The following is a 16,589-nucleotide window of genomic DNA, read 5'->3' as shown; positions in this document are numbered from 1 at the left end:
GCCATGTTTGCACAGAACAGTTAAGAAGAGATGGTCATGTGCTGATCTTTTCTTCCATAAGCCCCACATACTGGAAAAAACAACATTGAAAATGTAGATATGCTAACACGAAGACAACAAATTAGTGAAGTGCCTATGTAAAAATTTGTCGCATGGAATATCTACATTTTTTCTTTGACAATAGACAAATAATTTGTCTTTAACTTAAATAAAGTCCTGATGTGGTATTTCTTTTTTTTTCATTTCCTGATTAGTTAATGAATGGTCCAACAACAGAGGTATTTTTTAATCGTATAAATGCTATAGAGAAGGATGATTTACAATATTCACTTCTAGGTGTTATTTTCACTAGTTAAATAATACTCTAATTACTTTTTTATTGTTTTTAAGTTCCTTCGAAGTGCTAGGAGATGAAAACACAAAACTGAATAAATAAGACAAACTGTCAATGAGTCAAATATTAAAACCTGTGGGCAACTCTGAATTACGTATTGGGGTTGAGGGACAGGCGCTCAAGGTAACTGAGAAGTTTCACAGAGGAGATAAATTCGAGATGATCTTTGATGGATGATTAGGAAGGTCTCGGTCAGATAAAAATGAGGTAGAGGTAGAAAATTTTCGACATTGTGTTCACAAACTTTTCAGTGAAATGCATGGGAGCATGGGTGAGAGTAGCAAGAAATTAAAGATAAGTCTAGAGAAGACTCTCAGTAAAGATTGTGAAAGATCACGTATGCTTTACTAAGAATTTGCTTTTATTTTCCAAAGGTAACAGGAAAGCATAATTCGGTCGCCAGCACAGAAGTCAAATTAGAAAAGAAACCTAAGACAGAGAGATAATTTTCAACGCTAATGCCCTAATTCGTAATAAATGTGGTCTAAACTGAAAGATTGCTGTAGAACAGCTTCAGGATATGAGAGGTAAAATAGGAAGTAGGATTGCCAGCATTGGGATGTTAGAAAGAGGTAAAGAGAACTTAAACCCAAGTCCATAGAGCTTAAATATATAAGCTATCAGCATCATCCCAAGTCCGAAAATGTGTTGCTTATATCGATACCCTTGACCATCAAAATTTTGCAAATTTGGCACTATTATGATATTACTCCCAAAACTACCAATGGAGAGGGAGACTCAGGAAGGTAAAAAAAAAAAAAAAAAAAAAAAAAAACTTACTTGAGATCACCTAGTCGTAATGTGGCAGAGCTGAGAATCAAAACCAGAGATACAAACCATATGGGTCATTGACTATAAATATCCACTATAATAGCACACAACTCAAAAGCAGGTTGTGAAAATTAAATGAAATTGTGTTTGTAAAGCACTTAGCTCAGTGCCTGACAGAATGTTAGCTATTAACTTCATTATACTACATCTTCATATAGAAATATGAAAATTATACAAGGGAGGTGAGCATGAGGATGGGAAATGGGATGCGACCTGTGGGAAAGTGATGGAATCTGAAGTAGGTGGTCATAACAGCTGCAGGGAGACGGAACATGGGGGGTTAGAGAGGAAATTTGAAGGTTTAGGAGAGTCTTTGAGTAAGAAAAGAGAAGCAAATATCTAAGAATCCAACACATTGAGTTGCATATTAAAAATCTTAGGGCTTAATAATCGCCCTTAAGAAAATGAAAAAAAAAAAAGCAAATATTTGCTATGCAGCTATTTGAATACTATGATGCCAGAATATTTAAATTACATCACTTGCCATATGAAGAATAAGCCATCTGTTGAAGAATACTATTAATCTAAAGTCAACCATCAATTAATATTTTTAAACAAATCTTATTCTTGTCAGATATCTGAGGAACAAATAATTCTTTCATCCTTTCATTCCCTCAATAAATACCATGTGCTTCTTAGGGAAATATGTTGTGTTAGGCCAATAGGTTATAAACCAACCAGACCTGTGAATGATTTTCAAAATAAGAACAAAATTTAATGAAAAGAATGTAATTTATTAAAAAAGAAAAAGTACTCAGGTCAAAAGATTATGGGCAAACTAACACTCAATTTTAGGCTATAATTTCTAGGAAGGTTGCAATTAAATAAATTTTGCTAAGCATTCCATCATTATATAGTAATTTCAATTTAATTGCTTTATAATCTATAACTACTTTAAATGAGTATTGTATTTTGTTCCATAATTAGTGATATAAATTAACGATTACTAAGGTATAGCTAATTGATAGAGTTATCAGTTTTCATCCAAAGTAAAAAATAACATGAATATTTGTTTGACAGGGTAAGCTTTAAGAAGGAAAACAATCTAGACATCATTTTCAAATTAGCTGATTATTAATTAAGCTATTTAAAATTGGATTTAGAAATTAATTTATTAATTAATAATGGATTCTATATTTTTTTAGAAGTCCAAATGGTTTCATAATTACAAACAAAATTAATCTTAAGACTTTACATGTGGATTTCAACCTATGGTAGTCTAACCATTTTAACTGAAGAGTTTGAATAGTTTATAAACCAGCAACAAAACTAAACTAAAAAAAGCGGGGAGCATTTTAGGATGCACTTTGATGAAAATATCCTAAGTTTAATTAGATCTAAAACCAGGCGTAGTTTATTTTTGAAGATCATTATCTTTCTTGAACGGGAAACTAACATGTTTTTTTCAATATCAAAAGTCTACTGATTTCTAACTTTATATTGTTCCTATATTGATGCAATATAAGTTTACTGTTACCAGGAAATAGTCTATGTCCTTTCAAAAGTTCCATGAAATGTTTGCTTTTAGCTTATTGTATGTCAGATATCTTTTACAATTATGCTTAACCACCTCCTCTTGGAATTTAATGCTTTCTTTGCAAACTTAAATTAAAATGAGAAATATCTGTTACTAACTAAAATAAAATTTCATATTTTGTACACTATATATTTGCTCCACAAAAAAATAAACTTTGATCTATTTTTAAGTTAAAATTAAATAACATGGTAAACGCTTATATTTCAAATTTCGTATTAAAATAGTGAGTGTCACCGCCAAAATTTTATAGTAAAACGTTCCAGAAAATGTTTTTTTTCTAATTTCTTGCCCCATATATCCATTAATTTAGAGGTGTTTGACATTGACAATTGATTTTTTTCTTAAAAAAAAAAAAAACTGTTATCATGGAAGACAAACGATTTATGGCTTCTCTTTTATATTTCCAGACCCCACAAATCACTATTCAGAATTAAGTTTTTGCGGAATGAACAATTTACATAAGCAACTCAACATTCATTAGATCCAAGTAATAAATATAGATAGATCACAAACAATTTAAAGATGAGGCTATCTCTACTTGAATATTTGTAACAAAATACAGTTTATTTATTAAATACTTTCCAAAATTATCAAAATATTAGAATCTACCTAACTTCCGTATCCAGCTCCTGGGATGCAGCGTTAGTTCTAATTTCGATTGGAGGTAGTTTGTCCTACTGGGGCACCGGTAAGGAAAAGTTGATCCATCTTTGGGATTGGCTGTTGCCATGGTTACACTTTGTTTGGAGCCTCTGGGCGCTGTCTTCCAACCACGAGGAGAAATTTAGCTACTGGTGGGTGAGCCGAGACCCCTCAAGGCCGGGGTTCGTGGTGTAGGAGGGAAGGGGATGCTGTGGGAACACAGACTGAGCCGGTTCCCCTCTGCCAAGGCCAGGGTTTAGGGCAAAGGAGGAGGGTGGCCGCGTGCCGAAAGGGTGGCTGCGCGAGTCCGTGAAGCTCAAGGCTCTCTTGAACTTGAAAATTTTGGTAGCTCACAGAAAACTTGAAGGTCTAATCTGACTTTCTAGGGTATCTTCGATAATTTTTTTACCGGCTCTAAGTGGCAGTTCCTTTCCTCCCTCTCCTTCTCCTTCCTTTGGTTCCCTTTTCTTTCTCGCTCCCTTTACTCATATAATTTTGTTGCCTTTGAAAGTATATTTCGCTCCCTTTATAGTTGGAAAACTATAGTCGAAGAGTGGAGTTCCTTAAGATTTCCCACTTTTTACATTGATCTTAATTTTTATTGATAATTATGTGTTGAAATATTTTGGATAAAATGAGTTAAATAAAACATTAAAATGAATTTCACCTGTTTCTCTTTACTTTAAAAACAATTACTAGAAAATTTTAAATTCCATATGTGCTTGAATGTGTAATTGGACAGAGCTGATCTAAAGAGCCAGTAGATGAGCGTAGAGGGTCATATAATGCAAGTGACTCTTACCTATACCCTATTCTCCTGCCTTTCCTCCTACATAAAGTTTTGTATACAGTGCATTCTGCTTTATAGCTACCTTAAACAAACAAACAAACAAACAAACAAAAACTAATTTCTACATAATAAAGCTTTCGATTGCACTTTAAGTTAGATTACGGGTAAGCATTTTTCCCTGGTAGTGTTGTTTTGCTTTTCTTTGGAGAAAGGAGGTTGTGGATAACAATGAGTATTTTTGAACTAGATTTTAAAATTATAAAAGTAGTACATATTCCTTATTTAAAAATGATTCCACATAAAGGTATGAAATGAAAATTAAAAGTTCTTTAATGTTTTCAAGAAAGTTTCTATGTCTAAAAAAAGTATGTGTGTATATGTGTGTGATTACATAAAAGCAATGTCACTCTACATATTTTTCAGCCACTTTTTTTTCAATTATTTCTTCTTGGCTACCTTTCCAGAAAAGTACAGTAAAGGAACTTTTTTTTTTAAAGGATTTGTATGTCATTTCATTCTGTGGATCCATTATAATTTATTTACCTGTTTTCTTAGTACTTAGAATATCTTTAATTGAATTTTATTGATATAATTGTAAAGTCACATATAATACAGAAATATCCTTTTATACTGTCTAGTATCTCTTAATGATAATATTTTGTAAACCAGTATAATATCATGACCAGGATATTGATATTATCTGCTTCAGATTTCCTCAATTTTACTTGTATTCATTTGTGTATATATGCTCTACATAATTTTTATTATCTGAGTATGCTCACTAATCTACCACAATCAAGATACTAACCATTTCCAACACTACAAGAATCTCTCTTGTTACCTTTTTATCACCATAACTACTTTTTCCCCAACCGAATCTACTCCACCTGCTGGCAATTACTAATCTGTTCTCCATTTATAAAACTGTGTCAGTTAAAAATATTATAGAAATGGAATCATATAGTTTGTCATGCTTTGATTACTCAGCATAGTTTCTGGAGATTAATCAGTATTGTGGCATGTATTAATAGTTTATTCTTTATATTGCTTGGTATTATTCCATGGTATGCATGTACTAGAGTTGCTTTAACCTTTCACTTTTTGAGGGACAGTTTGGTTATTTCCAGGTTGGTACTCTTATGAATAAAACTGTTGTGAACATTTTCGTACAGTTTTTGGTGTGAATATAAGTTTTCATTTTTCTGGGATAAATACTAGGGAAATACATGTAGATCAGTCTAATTAAGTCATTTATTTGTAAAACAAAGAAATGTGATATCTATAATTAGAAGAAAGGCAGGCACAGAAGTTTTTTGGGGGGAGGGATGGGAGTAAACTCATTGTGTTCATGCGGAGAGGGGGCCGGTGGAATAAAATGTACGGCAAGTCAGTAAACAGAAGGAATAGTAGGTGGAGCACAGTTCAGTAGGTGAGCATTTGTGAAATTCAGAGCAAAAGTAGAGAATAACCCTTTTTTAGGAAAAGAAGCCTCTTCCCTGGTAAGACGGGTAAGAAGAGATTGAAGGAAAAGAAATAGAAAAATGAGGATGTTTAATTTTTTTTTTTTTTGTTAACTAGACTATAAACTGTGAAAATAGGTTGTCTCGGTTAATCAATGTATTTTTAACACCTTGCACTGCTGTGAATGCACCTGGTAGTTTCTTTTCCAGCCTATTCTAACTTTTCCTATCTTATTATTAAAACTTGATAATCAAGAGCTACTGAATTATTTCTTGATCCATTAATGTGTTATAATCTGCAATTCGAAGACTATTGGACAAAGAGATGTTCAGAAGGATCGCTGGACAAATGAATAGCTTGACAGCTTGGAGACCATTTGATAGTGAAGAGCACAGCATTTAGATTCAAGATATCTAAATCAGGGTCTTGCCCCTGTTACTTATGAGCATAATGAGTATGGAGAGTTAAGTAACCTCTTCAAATCTCAGTTCTCTCATCTATACAATGACTATAATGGCCTTCAACCTGTTAAATCATTCTGAAGATTATCCATCATGCAAATGGCTTCTGGGGCCTAGCTTGTCACAGGTACTCACTACATGGAAACCAATAATGGTGGTTATGATGATGATGATGATGCAAAGATTAGCTGTAATGTACTGATTGACCCATATTCATTATCAGCATTAATGATTTAAATGAAATAAATATTTTATATGCTACATATCCATTATTACATATTATTATTGGAAAAACATGCGGCTATCTCTGATAAGATGAACAACTATGAGTTAATGAATAGAAACAAGCTAAATGTTTCCCCATACATAGACTTAGATTGTTTTCTTATGAATATTTTAATCTCTGAATATTCAAGCTATTCAAAGGTATTTTGTCATAAATCATTTCCACAAGGATGAGTTTTACTGTGAAGTTTGGTTTGGGAAGGTCAGCTAGCCCATTCCAAGTAACTTTTCCCTTAGAGAATTAAAAGGCTATTATTGGAATCATTTTGTAGTAAAACATTAAAGAAATAATGAATTAATGGAGAGAGAGCAATGTTTTTTTTTTAATATATGGTACAACCATAATAAGATGTGATAAAAGTTTGTTAAACTGAAACATGTTTATGTAGAACAATGTTGAATTGGTATGACATTTAAGAACCCATATATTTTATTGACTTCTTCAATATCTTTTAAATAGTTCTGTGTTTTATTATGAAGGATGATGGAAGATAACAATGATGATGATGCAAAACTCGAAGAAGAAATAGAAGCTGAACTGGATAAAATCAGCATTTCTTCCTTGGAAAAAGATGATGGTGGTAGTGATTCAAAATCAGAAACCCAGAGTGATGATAGTGATACAGTAAGTGTTAAATGTTGGACTTTTGAGACTTTTAATTAGAGTAAGCTTTTCAGGAGAGAGATTACATCCTCAATGTGTTTTATACAATTATTTCATGTTTATCCTTAGTATCAACTTTAAAAAATGTATATTGATATATATTTAAATACAAAAAGTATGTTGAAGATAAAAATCACTTATAATTCCACATATATACATGTGCATTTTTTGGTAAAACTGGGATTATACTATATTATGTACATATATATATATTTGAATTCTGCTTTTTAAATTTAATCATAAGTATTCTAATGTGATTATAGATGGATGAAAAGCAAAATTTATGTTAAAACTTTAGACCTATAGAAATAGTTACTTTTTTGGAATCAAACATGTTATCTTTTTCATTTGTGTATTCTCCCCAATGTTTATATGCTTAGAAAACACGTTCATGGATTTATTCTTTTACATCAAAGTCTTTAATCCAATGGGAATTTACTTTCAGATATGTTATAAAATAAAGATCTAATTTGAAATTTTCTTGAATAAACTAATGTTCCCAGTGTCACTTGTTGAATAATCCACCTTTTCTCAATTGATTTGTCATGTTTTATATATATTTGTTATACATATGATCTATCCAGGCTATCTTTTCTTTGCCATTATTTAAATTTTTGCTCTATTGCAGTTTTTATATTTATAAATATTAAATGGGTTCAATTCTTTTAGTTGTTTTATTGTTTCAAAATATTGTCAACTAAGTTTTGTTTAAAAAAAACTCATTTGTAGTTTCAAAACATAATTACATTTTGCATTTTAATTAGAATTTCAATAACCTATAAGTTACTTTAGGAAAAATTAATGTTTTTACACTATTATATCTTTTTATCCACTTTAAGTGATACAGAAACCCCCTAGATTCTTCATTTGATTATGAAATCCAAAAATAATCATGATATAATTCATGACACCTTGAAAATGAAAAGAAAATTTTAACCAAATATATTTGTTTGAACTATGTTCTTTCTATGGAACCCTTTAACTTCATTTACACATTTTGTTCAAATGTTTGGTGTGGACTGAAGGAAGGAATATTTGACATAGTTTTGATAAACAATTTTATAGTTTCTTTCATTATTGAAATTTTTAGGATTTAGGCGAATTACCTGAATCAGTTCTTCACTACATTACCATTATAAAGAATAAGAGTAAAACTGCTGAAGAGCTCATTCTTCAAGACTTTGAAGATATTGCTGTTTTGAGTAAGTATAGTTTGGCATATACATTTTATGTAAGTATGAAAAATTTAACTTCTTGAAGTTTTTATTTTATGCAGATACATACATTTATCTCTAATATAATTTTTATAGAATGTTCAATTTAGTTCATTTATTTATTTTCCTCACTACCTGCATTATGTCTCCAATAAATATTAGCCACCAATCCTAATAAAAACCAGACATTCTGTTCACATCAAAGAAAAGAAAACTAATCATGGGATTATTTTTTTAGAGAAAAATAAAATTTATTTAAGAAGCATAATGATCTTTATTTTCTTCAACTGAGCAAATTTACTTTTTGGAATTATTCTAATAATAAAAGAATGATCAGAGATTTAACTAGAATTAATCATAGCTTAGTTTATAAGGAAAAATGGCAACAACTTAAATGTTCAACAGGACTTTGTTGTATTCAATAGTATACTCATTTAAAAAGGTAGCTTAGACAATTATTTAATGACATAAGAAATAGTCATAATATATTATTAAAATTGTTATAAAATTCAAGATCATTTGTGCAAGTGTTAGCATAAATTATAATGTGGATATCCATAGATATTTATTCAACAGGTATTACTGTGTAAAAGGATTTGTTCTAGCCACTGAAAAGACAGAAGAGAACAAAATAGGCAAAAGTTCTACTTTCCTGTTCTAATGTTTCAATACGAGAAGACAGACAATAAACAACTAAATAAATATGTAACATTTCAATAGAGATAGTTGCTAAGAGGGAAAAAAATCAAGATAAGGGGGTAGAGTTTGGAGATTGCTATTTTAGATAGGGTAATGAGGGAAGGTCCCTCTGAGGTGATATTTGAGCAATAACTGAGAAAGTAAACCTCATGGATATCTTAATGATTGAGAAGATGAGCCGCAAGGCTATTCAGAGAGCCAATATTCCAGAAAGAGAGAATTGTAAGGGTCAAGGCACACTGAGTAGGCTTAATGTGTTTGAAGAACAGTTAGCTTTTGTAGTTGTATCAAAGAAAACAAGGGGTTGAACCACATAGGGTTCTTATAAGCCATGGCGTGGACTTTGAATTCTTTTCTCCATATATCAAGGTTTTTGACTAAGGACTTACAGTTTGAGACAGTCTTATCGGTAACTGTGTAGACAAGGTGCATTGAGGTGGTAAAATATAAAATATATATGGTAAAAAATTAAAATATAGCTCCCTGCCTCTCTTCACACATAATATTTTTATAAGAGTCTACTACAAAACTTTTAATAGTATGGTTAAAGATGAGAGTAATTGGGGTAGAAATGATGAAAATGGTCATAGTCGAGAAACCATTTTTAAGATAGAAGAACCAAAAGGATTTATTGGTGGATTAGCATGAAAGGGAGAAAGGAAGGTGGCTTGAAGAATTTTGTCCTGAGCATCTGTGTGAATGGATATGTAAAGACTTACTCTATATGAAGATGCTCCAAATTTGGCAGTGATTATCTATAGTTGAGTTATGGGGCGGGGGGAGGGGGTAATGGTTTGTTTATTTTTTAATTAAGACTTATACAAGTAAAATACAAATATTTTGACAGTTATCTAGCTTAATTATGAAAAAATCAAAGGAAAAATTAGTTACACAAAATGTTATATAACTATAACTACAGCAGTTGTTTAGAAAATTATGAGAACTCATATATAGTTCTAGTCAAATATATGTAATAGTCTTAATAAATAGAATAATTTTCCAAGAAAATTCAAATTATCAAAATTGTATAAGATAAATGGAAAACATTATTAAATCAATAATATGACAAGAAGGTAGGAAGGGATTTCTTTTCAAATGTAGTTAGAAATTAGGAATAATTTTGCAATTAAATTCTTAAAATCCATCAAGGAGCAGAAATTCTACAGATTATATAATATTTATAAAATGCTTCATATTTTAATAATAAAACTGTACAAGTATAATACATACAAAATAAGCCAGAAGCTAATTTCATTTATGACTATAGATGTATTGATTAAAGAGCTCAGTTGTAGTTATCAGAAGCCATTTTAGCTACTTTAAGCAGTAAGGTTTGAGGAGGTATTTGTTTGCGTGTTTTTATGGGTAAAGTAGATGTTCTGGTTATTTTTTGCTCCAAAATAAGCAGTCGTTTAAAATAACGATTTGTTATATTTTATAGTTCTGTGGGTTGGCTGGGCTTAGCTGAGCAGTTATTGCTTGTTTATCTGATGCATTTAGAGTCAGATGTTGATTAAGGCTGCTGTCACCTGAAGTCATTACTGGATTGTAATTCCAAGATGGCTCACTCAGATGGCTGACAGTTGATACAGTTGTTGGTTGGAAGTTCAGCTGGTGCTGTCAACTGGAGATACCTATATGTGATTTCTCCTCATAGCTTGCATGGCACCTGGGTATTGAAAAGGAACATACCATGAACAAAATACCAAGAGACTAAGATGGAACTTTTTAAGGCTGCTTTTAACCTATTTTCAGAAGTTATGCAGCCTCATTTCTACCACACCTTAATAAGGTTACACAGGGTTAACCTATGTTCTGTGCAGGAGGGAACTACACAGGTGTACATACCAGGAAGTATAGAAGAGACATCATTGGAGACTAGCCAATATAATAACAAATGGTTAATATAACTGAAGAAGCAGACTGCAGATTTAATGTCAGACAAAATATATACACATATACATTGTAGAACTGGGCAGGTCCTGCTGTCTGACATAATTAAGAAATTCAGAGACATTTATCCTCTACTATACACATCTATCTCAAACCAAATCTTCCTCTATCATGGTCTGGGTCAAAAAAAAAATATTAAAATATAGCTCCCTGCCTCTCTTCACACATAATATTTTTATGAAAATAAAGACATACAAATATATAATTGATAGAACCTAAATCACCCTTAGAAACCTAGCTTTAAAGGAATCTGGAGAATGCTATTATTACCATTATTATTATTTTCGCCTTTCAGCCTCTCACATAGGAAAGCATACAGGAAAGGTTATGAACAGCTATTGAAGAACATCTATAATGTCTGACAAAATAGATGTAAATGGTCAGTTAATCAGTAGAATGGTCATCTTTAAAAAATAGTTTACTATTAGGAAACATTAACATGATATAACAAATTAAATGAATAAATAAACATAACTATATCTTCACAGATGATAAAAAAAAACACCTGAGAAAGTTCAACAAAAAACTTATAAAATCAAGAATGAAAATTCACTTTAATCACATTTTAGTAATTACAATATTTTAAACTTATACTTTTATTAAAGTATTCTCAATATGATTATATTGCTTGTTTGTAGTAGGTAAAATAAACTTTTGCCGATTTCTAATCAAAATTTCATTGCACCATCAAAGTATTATTCTGTGTACGATGGAAGATAAACTTCAGTCTAAAATATGAAAGGTGATAAAGAATTAGAGTGCTTTCAAAATGTGTTACTTTTTTTAGAATAAAGTTTATAAATTTCTTCTATTATTTATTCATTATTTTTCTGTCATTTTGAGTTACTGATCAAGAATATACTATAATAAAATTTGAGATTAAAGGATAATGAAAAGATTCAGGATTTTAGCATGTTATGCCCTACTCTAATATTTAAAATTGTAATATTTTTTTATTTCTCTAGGCTATAATTATGGAGCAGTTTCTAATAATCATATGCATTTAAGGATAGAATTACCAACTGAATCTAAAGAAAATCCAGACCAATTAATGAAGGTATATGTTCAACACTTGACTGAAAGTACTCAATATTACAGCAAGAATTTTACCTTTCCCTTTTATATAGGATGGTAGTTCACTGATTTAAAAATTAATTTACAGAGAACAAGCTGATGGATGCCAAATGGGAAAAGGATTGGGGGACCGACTGACTGGGTGTAAAGTTGTTGGGATTAAGAAGTACAAATTGATAGTTATGAAATAGTCATAGTGATGTAAAGCATAGCATAGAGAACATAGTCAATAATATTGTAATAACTATTTATAGTGCCAGATGGGTACTAGACTAATTAGGTAAATTGCTTCATAAATTATATAACTATTTAACCACTATGCTGTACACCTGAAACTAATATAAAATGATATATTGTGTGTCAGCTATAATTTAAAATTAAAAAAAATAATAATTATGTTTAAGCATATTATTTTTGGTTTTATTTTTTTGGCATATATACAAAACCACTGAAATTTCAATCTTTAAAAATATTAGCAATAGTGATTTGAAGCATTAATACTTAGAAATTTAATGTGTGGTAGATAAAATAGAACTGTATTACGTGATGTTTTCCTCCTATTTATTACCTTGCTTAGGAATGTACTATGTTCCAGCAGAGACATTGAATACTCTGAAGAAACTTTAAGCATGGAACATCTTGCCTTAGTTTTCTTCAAAAGATAGAATTAAATATCCCTAAAAAATAAGAGTAAAGGAGAGACAGCATGGATAGATCTTGAGATAATCATGTTAAACAAAATAAGTCAGGTGAAAAAGATTAAGGACTATATGATTTCACTCATATTTAGGATATAAAATTGAAAGCAACAAATGAACAAGACAAACAAAAACTCATAAACACAGACAACAGTTTATTGGTTAAAGGAGGGAAAGGTAGGAAGGGGGAGGTAGATAAGGAAAGGGGGAGGTAGATATGGTGATGGAAAGAGATTTGATTTTGGGTGGTGAACACAATGCAAATACAGTGCAAGTAATGATGTATTATTTAATTATACATTTGAAACCTATATAATTTTGTTAGCCAATGTCACCCTAATAAATTTAATTAAAAATAGTAAAAGAGCTAGCTAACATTTTTGATTAATACCCTTCAAATACATTTACAAAAAAAAATCTCTTCTATAATTTCAGCATCTTGGATTCATTTTTAACTTTCATTTTACCAAATTCTTTTTTTTTTTATCTAATTCTATTCCTGCTGCCTAAGATGTCTAAAATAATATGAAAATCACTTTTATGTATGTCTATGACACTCTTTTGGTAACACTAAAACAAAATATTAGTTTTGAATCATCTTACTGCTATTTCATTGGACTAGAGAGCCTATTTCTTTCCAACTAGATTATGATGGAAATCTAATTATGGAAAAATACTCATCAAAATTATGACATGTATAATTCAGGTTAGAGAATAGTTCTGTTTTTTAAACATATTGAATATATTAGCAATTGTATATGTGAGCAATAACTATAAATAAGATAGAAATATATTAGGTGGAAAACAAATATTAGTAGAAATATTTTTAAATGATTATCAAGGAGTTTAATTGGATATTGTAGATTAATATTATAGAGCGGTTAGAGTTCTGAAAAACATGAGGATAAAATACAGTAGGCTTGCTTGAGATAAACATTTTTACTTACCATAAAGGCAGTATATACTAATGTACTGTAGAACTGCATTAGAGAGTTTTGAAGTAAAGTTCTAGATATGTATGTGTAAATATTTAATATATTGTTAAAATGATAGCTTTACTCTCTATTGTGGTTTCTTTAATCATTGGTACTCTTTTTTAACCTCTTAGATATTATCTGAAATAGAAAAAGAAGAATTTCTGAGAAGTAAAACCCATCATGGAAGTCCTGATTCTGTACCAGAGCTTGGTTCTCATCACTTGCCTGTGGATGAACATGTTTTTTCAGGTGTTATTTTTGATAATTTTTATCGTATCATAGCTCGAAATTGAGTTTTTTTCTTCGGACAGTTAGAAAAGTACAATTGCAATATTTGAAATTATAGCTTCTCATAGTTTTCTTTGTGCCTCCTAAATTAACTTGATTTAAATATATTTATAATTTTCCATACTATAGCTGGATATACACAGATATACCCGGCCTCAAATCTATTAAATATCCCCTAAGTATTCCTTACCTACACACAGGCACACACACACACACACACATACACACACATTTTTATATTAATTTTTGTGGACTAGTTTAAGGCAAGTTATGTGCTTTTTTATTGACTCTAATGGAATTCGCATGTGTGTTAAAGACTGTATTTTCTTGTAGTTTATGACTTTTACTTTGGTAATATGTGAAATTATTTCTTCATTTAAAAATTACTTTTATACTTTACACTGGATCACTTTTGACAGATTTGATCTTAAAATAATAATATGATTTTTCTTCATGAATGCAGATGATGGGGAAATAAATTTTGAATACTGTAAAGTAGAAGAAAAATTAAGGCAATCTTTTGAGGCTTGGCAAGACAAACAAAAAGAACTAGAAGACCAAGAGAAAGAAACCATCAAAGCTCAAAGGGATAGAGAAGAAAAGCAATTTCAAGAAGAAGAAGAAAAGAGATGTCACTGGATGAAACAATTTGAAGTTGAAAAGAAAAAATTAGACAGTATTCGGAAGGTAAGTTTTTTTCGTTTTTCAAATATATTTTTGAATTACAGCTACTGCTGAAGAGTATTGATGTTTTGGATTATAGGGTAGATTGAACTCTGTTCTATGGCTTTTACTTACTCCTGAAGCAATTTACTATGGATCAATATTTCACATGATGTTTTTGGTTAGTTTTTATTGAAATTCATTGGTATTTCAGATACTGCTTTGGATTGTGGGAATGTCTATAGTCTATGAAGTTTCAAACATAGTCCTAGAAAAGCTGACATTTATAGCATAAACTATTGCTTTTTTATATCCTTCTAATAATAGGAAAAGGCAACAGAATTTTCTTAAATCACGCAATGTGTTCTAACATATAGCAATTATGTAAAAATCATTTGGTTAAAGAGGTTCAACCTTGTGGATGATAGTTTACACTTCATCTCCAGAATTGAGCTAATTCCTTGAACTAGAAATTTTTTGGTGTGGAGGAGTTTTGTGCTGTTTTGATTCCCCCCCCCCCAACACCACCCCAGGAGCTCTACACCCTCAGGTGATGGTAGTGTCATATTGCAAAACTGATGATTTTTTACGACCCTGTTTGGGGGCTCTCAGGAACTTCAGAATGTCCAGGTAGCAGGCAGGACCAACTTCTGTGTCTTAGATCACTAAAATTGACTTAACTGTTGCTCAGAACTTGCTAGATCTAAGTGTTCGATATAGAGAACGTTAGCTTATGGTCACCTACGCAGTTCAGGGTATTCTAGCCCTCCATGTTGAGTACGTTGCATTTCCTAATTATATAGAAAATAAACAAGTTAAAGATAATTATATCGTAGAACCACTTGGCCATGTCTTTTTCTAGTAGTAAACAAAATCCTTAGCTTTTCTTTAGTTATATTTTCCTTCCCACAGACCAGATCAATGTGATCATTTCCATCATAAAATGATAATTTTAAAAAATGACATTAGTTGGCTTCGTGATTCCTAAATGTGTGCTTTGTTATGCATTGGGGTTTAAAAGCTTTCCGGTGGGGCCACTCCATAATTTTATAATGATGTTCTAAATATATGATTCACTTCCTTTCAGTAGTTCTTGTTTGTGTCCTTTGTCAGTATCCTCTTCTACTCTCCAAAAGCACTATTGTAAATCTTTTTCCATAAGAGTTCCACCCAACTGCTCCCTCTTCATTATTAGTATATGATCACACAACATTTTTGCATCAATTATGAGCTTTCTCTTCTTTCTAATCCCATGTATAGTTAGCGTTATCCTCTATAATCACCTTTTTATTTTTTTGCCTTTGCTTCTATCTCAATATCTCAATAATAGAAGTTTCTTCCTTCTACCAAAGGCTAGCTTTTCCTCCTCGCTTTGTATTCTATCATTTTCCAATTTATCCCTGCTTTTGCCTATGTGCAAGAACACCCCTATCAACTTCTTCCTTTTTTATTGTTTATAAACATCCTAGAAACGAAACAAAGGAACAACCATGATATCACCTTTGTTCATGTTTCACTTTAGCAAGCTCTTTAGCTGTACTTATCATAATCAAGCTTCTTAAAAGAGTAGTCATTTTTGCTATATCCATTTTCTTATGTATCATTTAATCATAAACCTGCTAGGTGTTTACTACATTGAGTGAAACTGATCTTGACAAAAATAACCAATGTTTTCTAAGTTACCATACTCACCAGTTCTTTTTTCAGTTCTTATTTTGGCTTCTGTAGCATTTTATGCCAGTAAAAATTTGATCGTCGACCATTTCTCTTTCCCTTGACTTCTGTGGGGCCACACTACCTTGATTCTCTTTCTTACATGTTTGGAACTCCCTCCTTGATGTCCGTTTAAGCTTCTTTTTTTTCTTTCCTTGAATACAATCCAAAGGCTTTCATCTTTTGCTCTTTCTTTTCTTATTCCATATACTTTAATCTTGATAATCTCATCATAGCCTTGTCTG

General features: G+C 31.0%; 1 protein-coding gene across 10 annotated transcripts in view; it reads left to right on the top strand.

The window, feature by feature from the left end:
• The first annotated feature begins 3,490 nt into the window (after window positions 1–3,490).
• LRRIQ1 (leucine rich repeats and IQ motif containing 1) overlaps window positions 3,491–16,589 on the top strand; it is a 188,908-nt gene continuing 175,809 nt past the window's right edge. For all 10 annotated transcript variants that reach the window (XM_036236956.1, XM_036236958.1, XM_036236955.1 and 7 more), the window contains exons 1-6: window positions 3,491–3,556; window positions 6,882–7,026; window positions 8,156–8,267; window positions 11,897–11,988; window positions 13,812–13,929; window positions 14,432–14,655. In XM_036236956.1, coding sequence (XP_036092849.1) covers window positions 6,883–7,026; window positions 8,156–8,267; window positions 11,897–11,988; window positions 13,812–13,929; window positions 14,432–14,655 — 690 coding nt within the window. In that variant the 5' untranslated portion in view covers window positions 3,491–3,556; window position 6,882. The remainder of the gene's footprint in view (window positions 3,557–6,881; window positions 7,027–8,155; window positions 8,268–11,896; window positions 11,989–13,811; window positions 13,930–14,431; window positions 14,656–16,589) is intronic.

Source organism: Rousettus aegyptiacus, unplaced genomic scaffold (assembly GCF_014176215.1).
Source record: "Rousettus aegyptiacus isolate mRouAeg1 unplaced genomic scaffold, mRouAeg1.p scaffold_m13_p_2, whole genome shotgun sequence".
NCBI classification, from domain to species: domain Eukaryota; kingdom Metazoa; phylum Chordata; class Mammalia; order Chiroptera; family Pteropodidae; genus Rousettus; species Rousettus aegyptiacus.
This window is presented reverse-complemented; position numbering and strand designations above follow the sequence as displayed.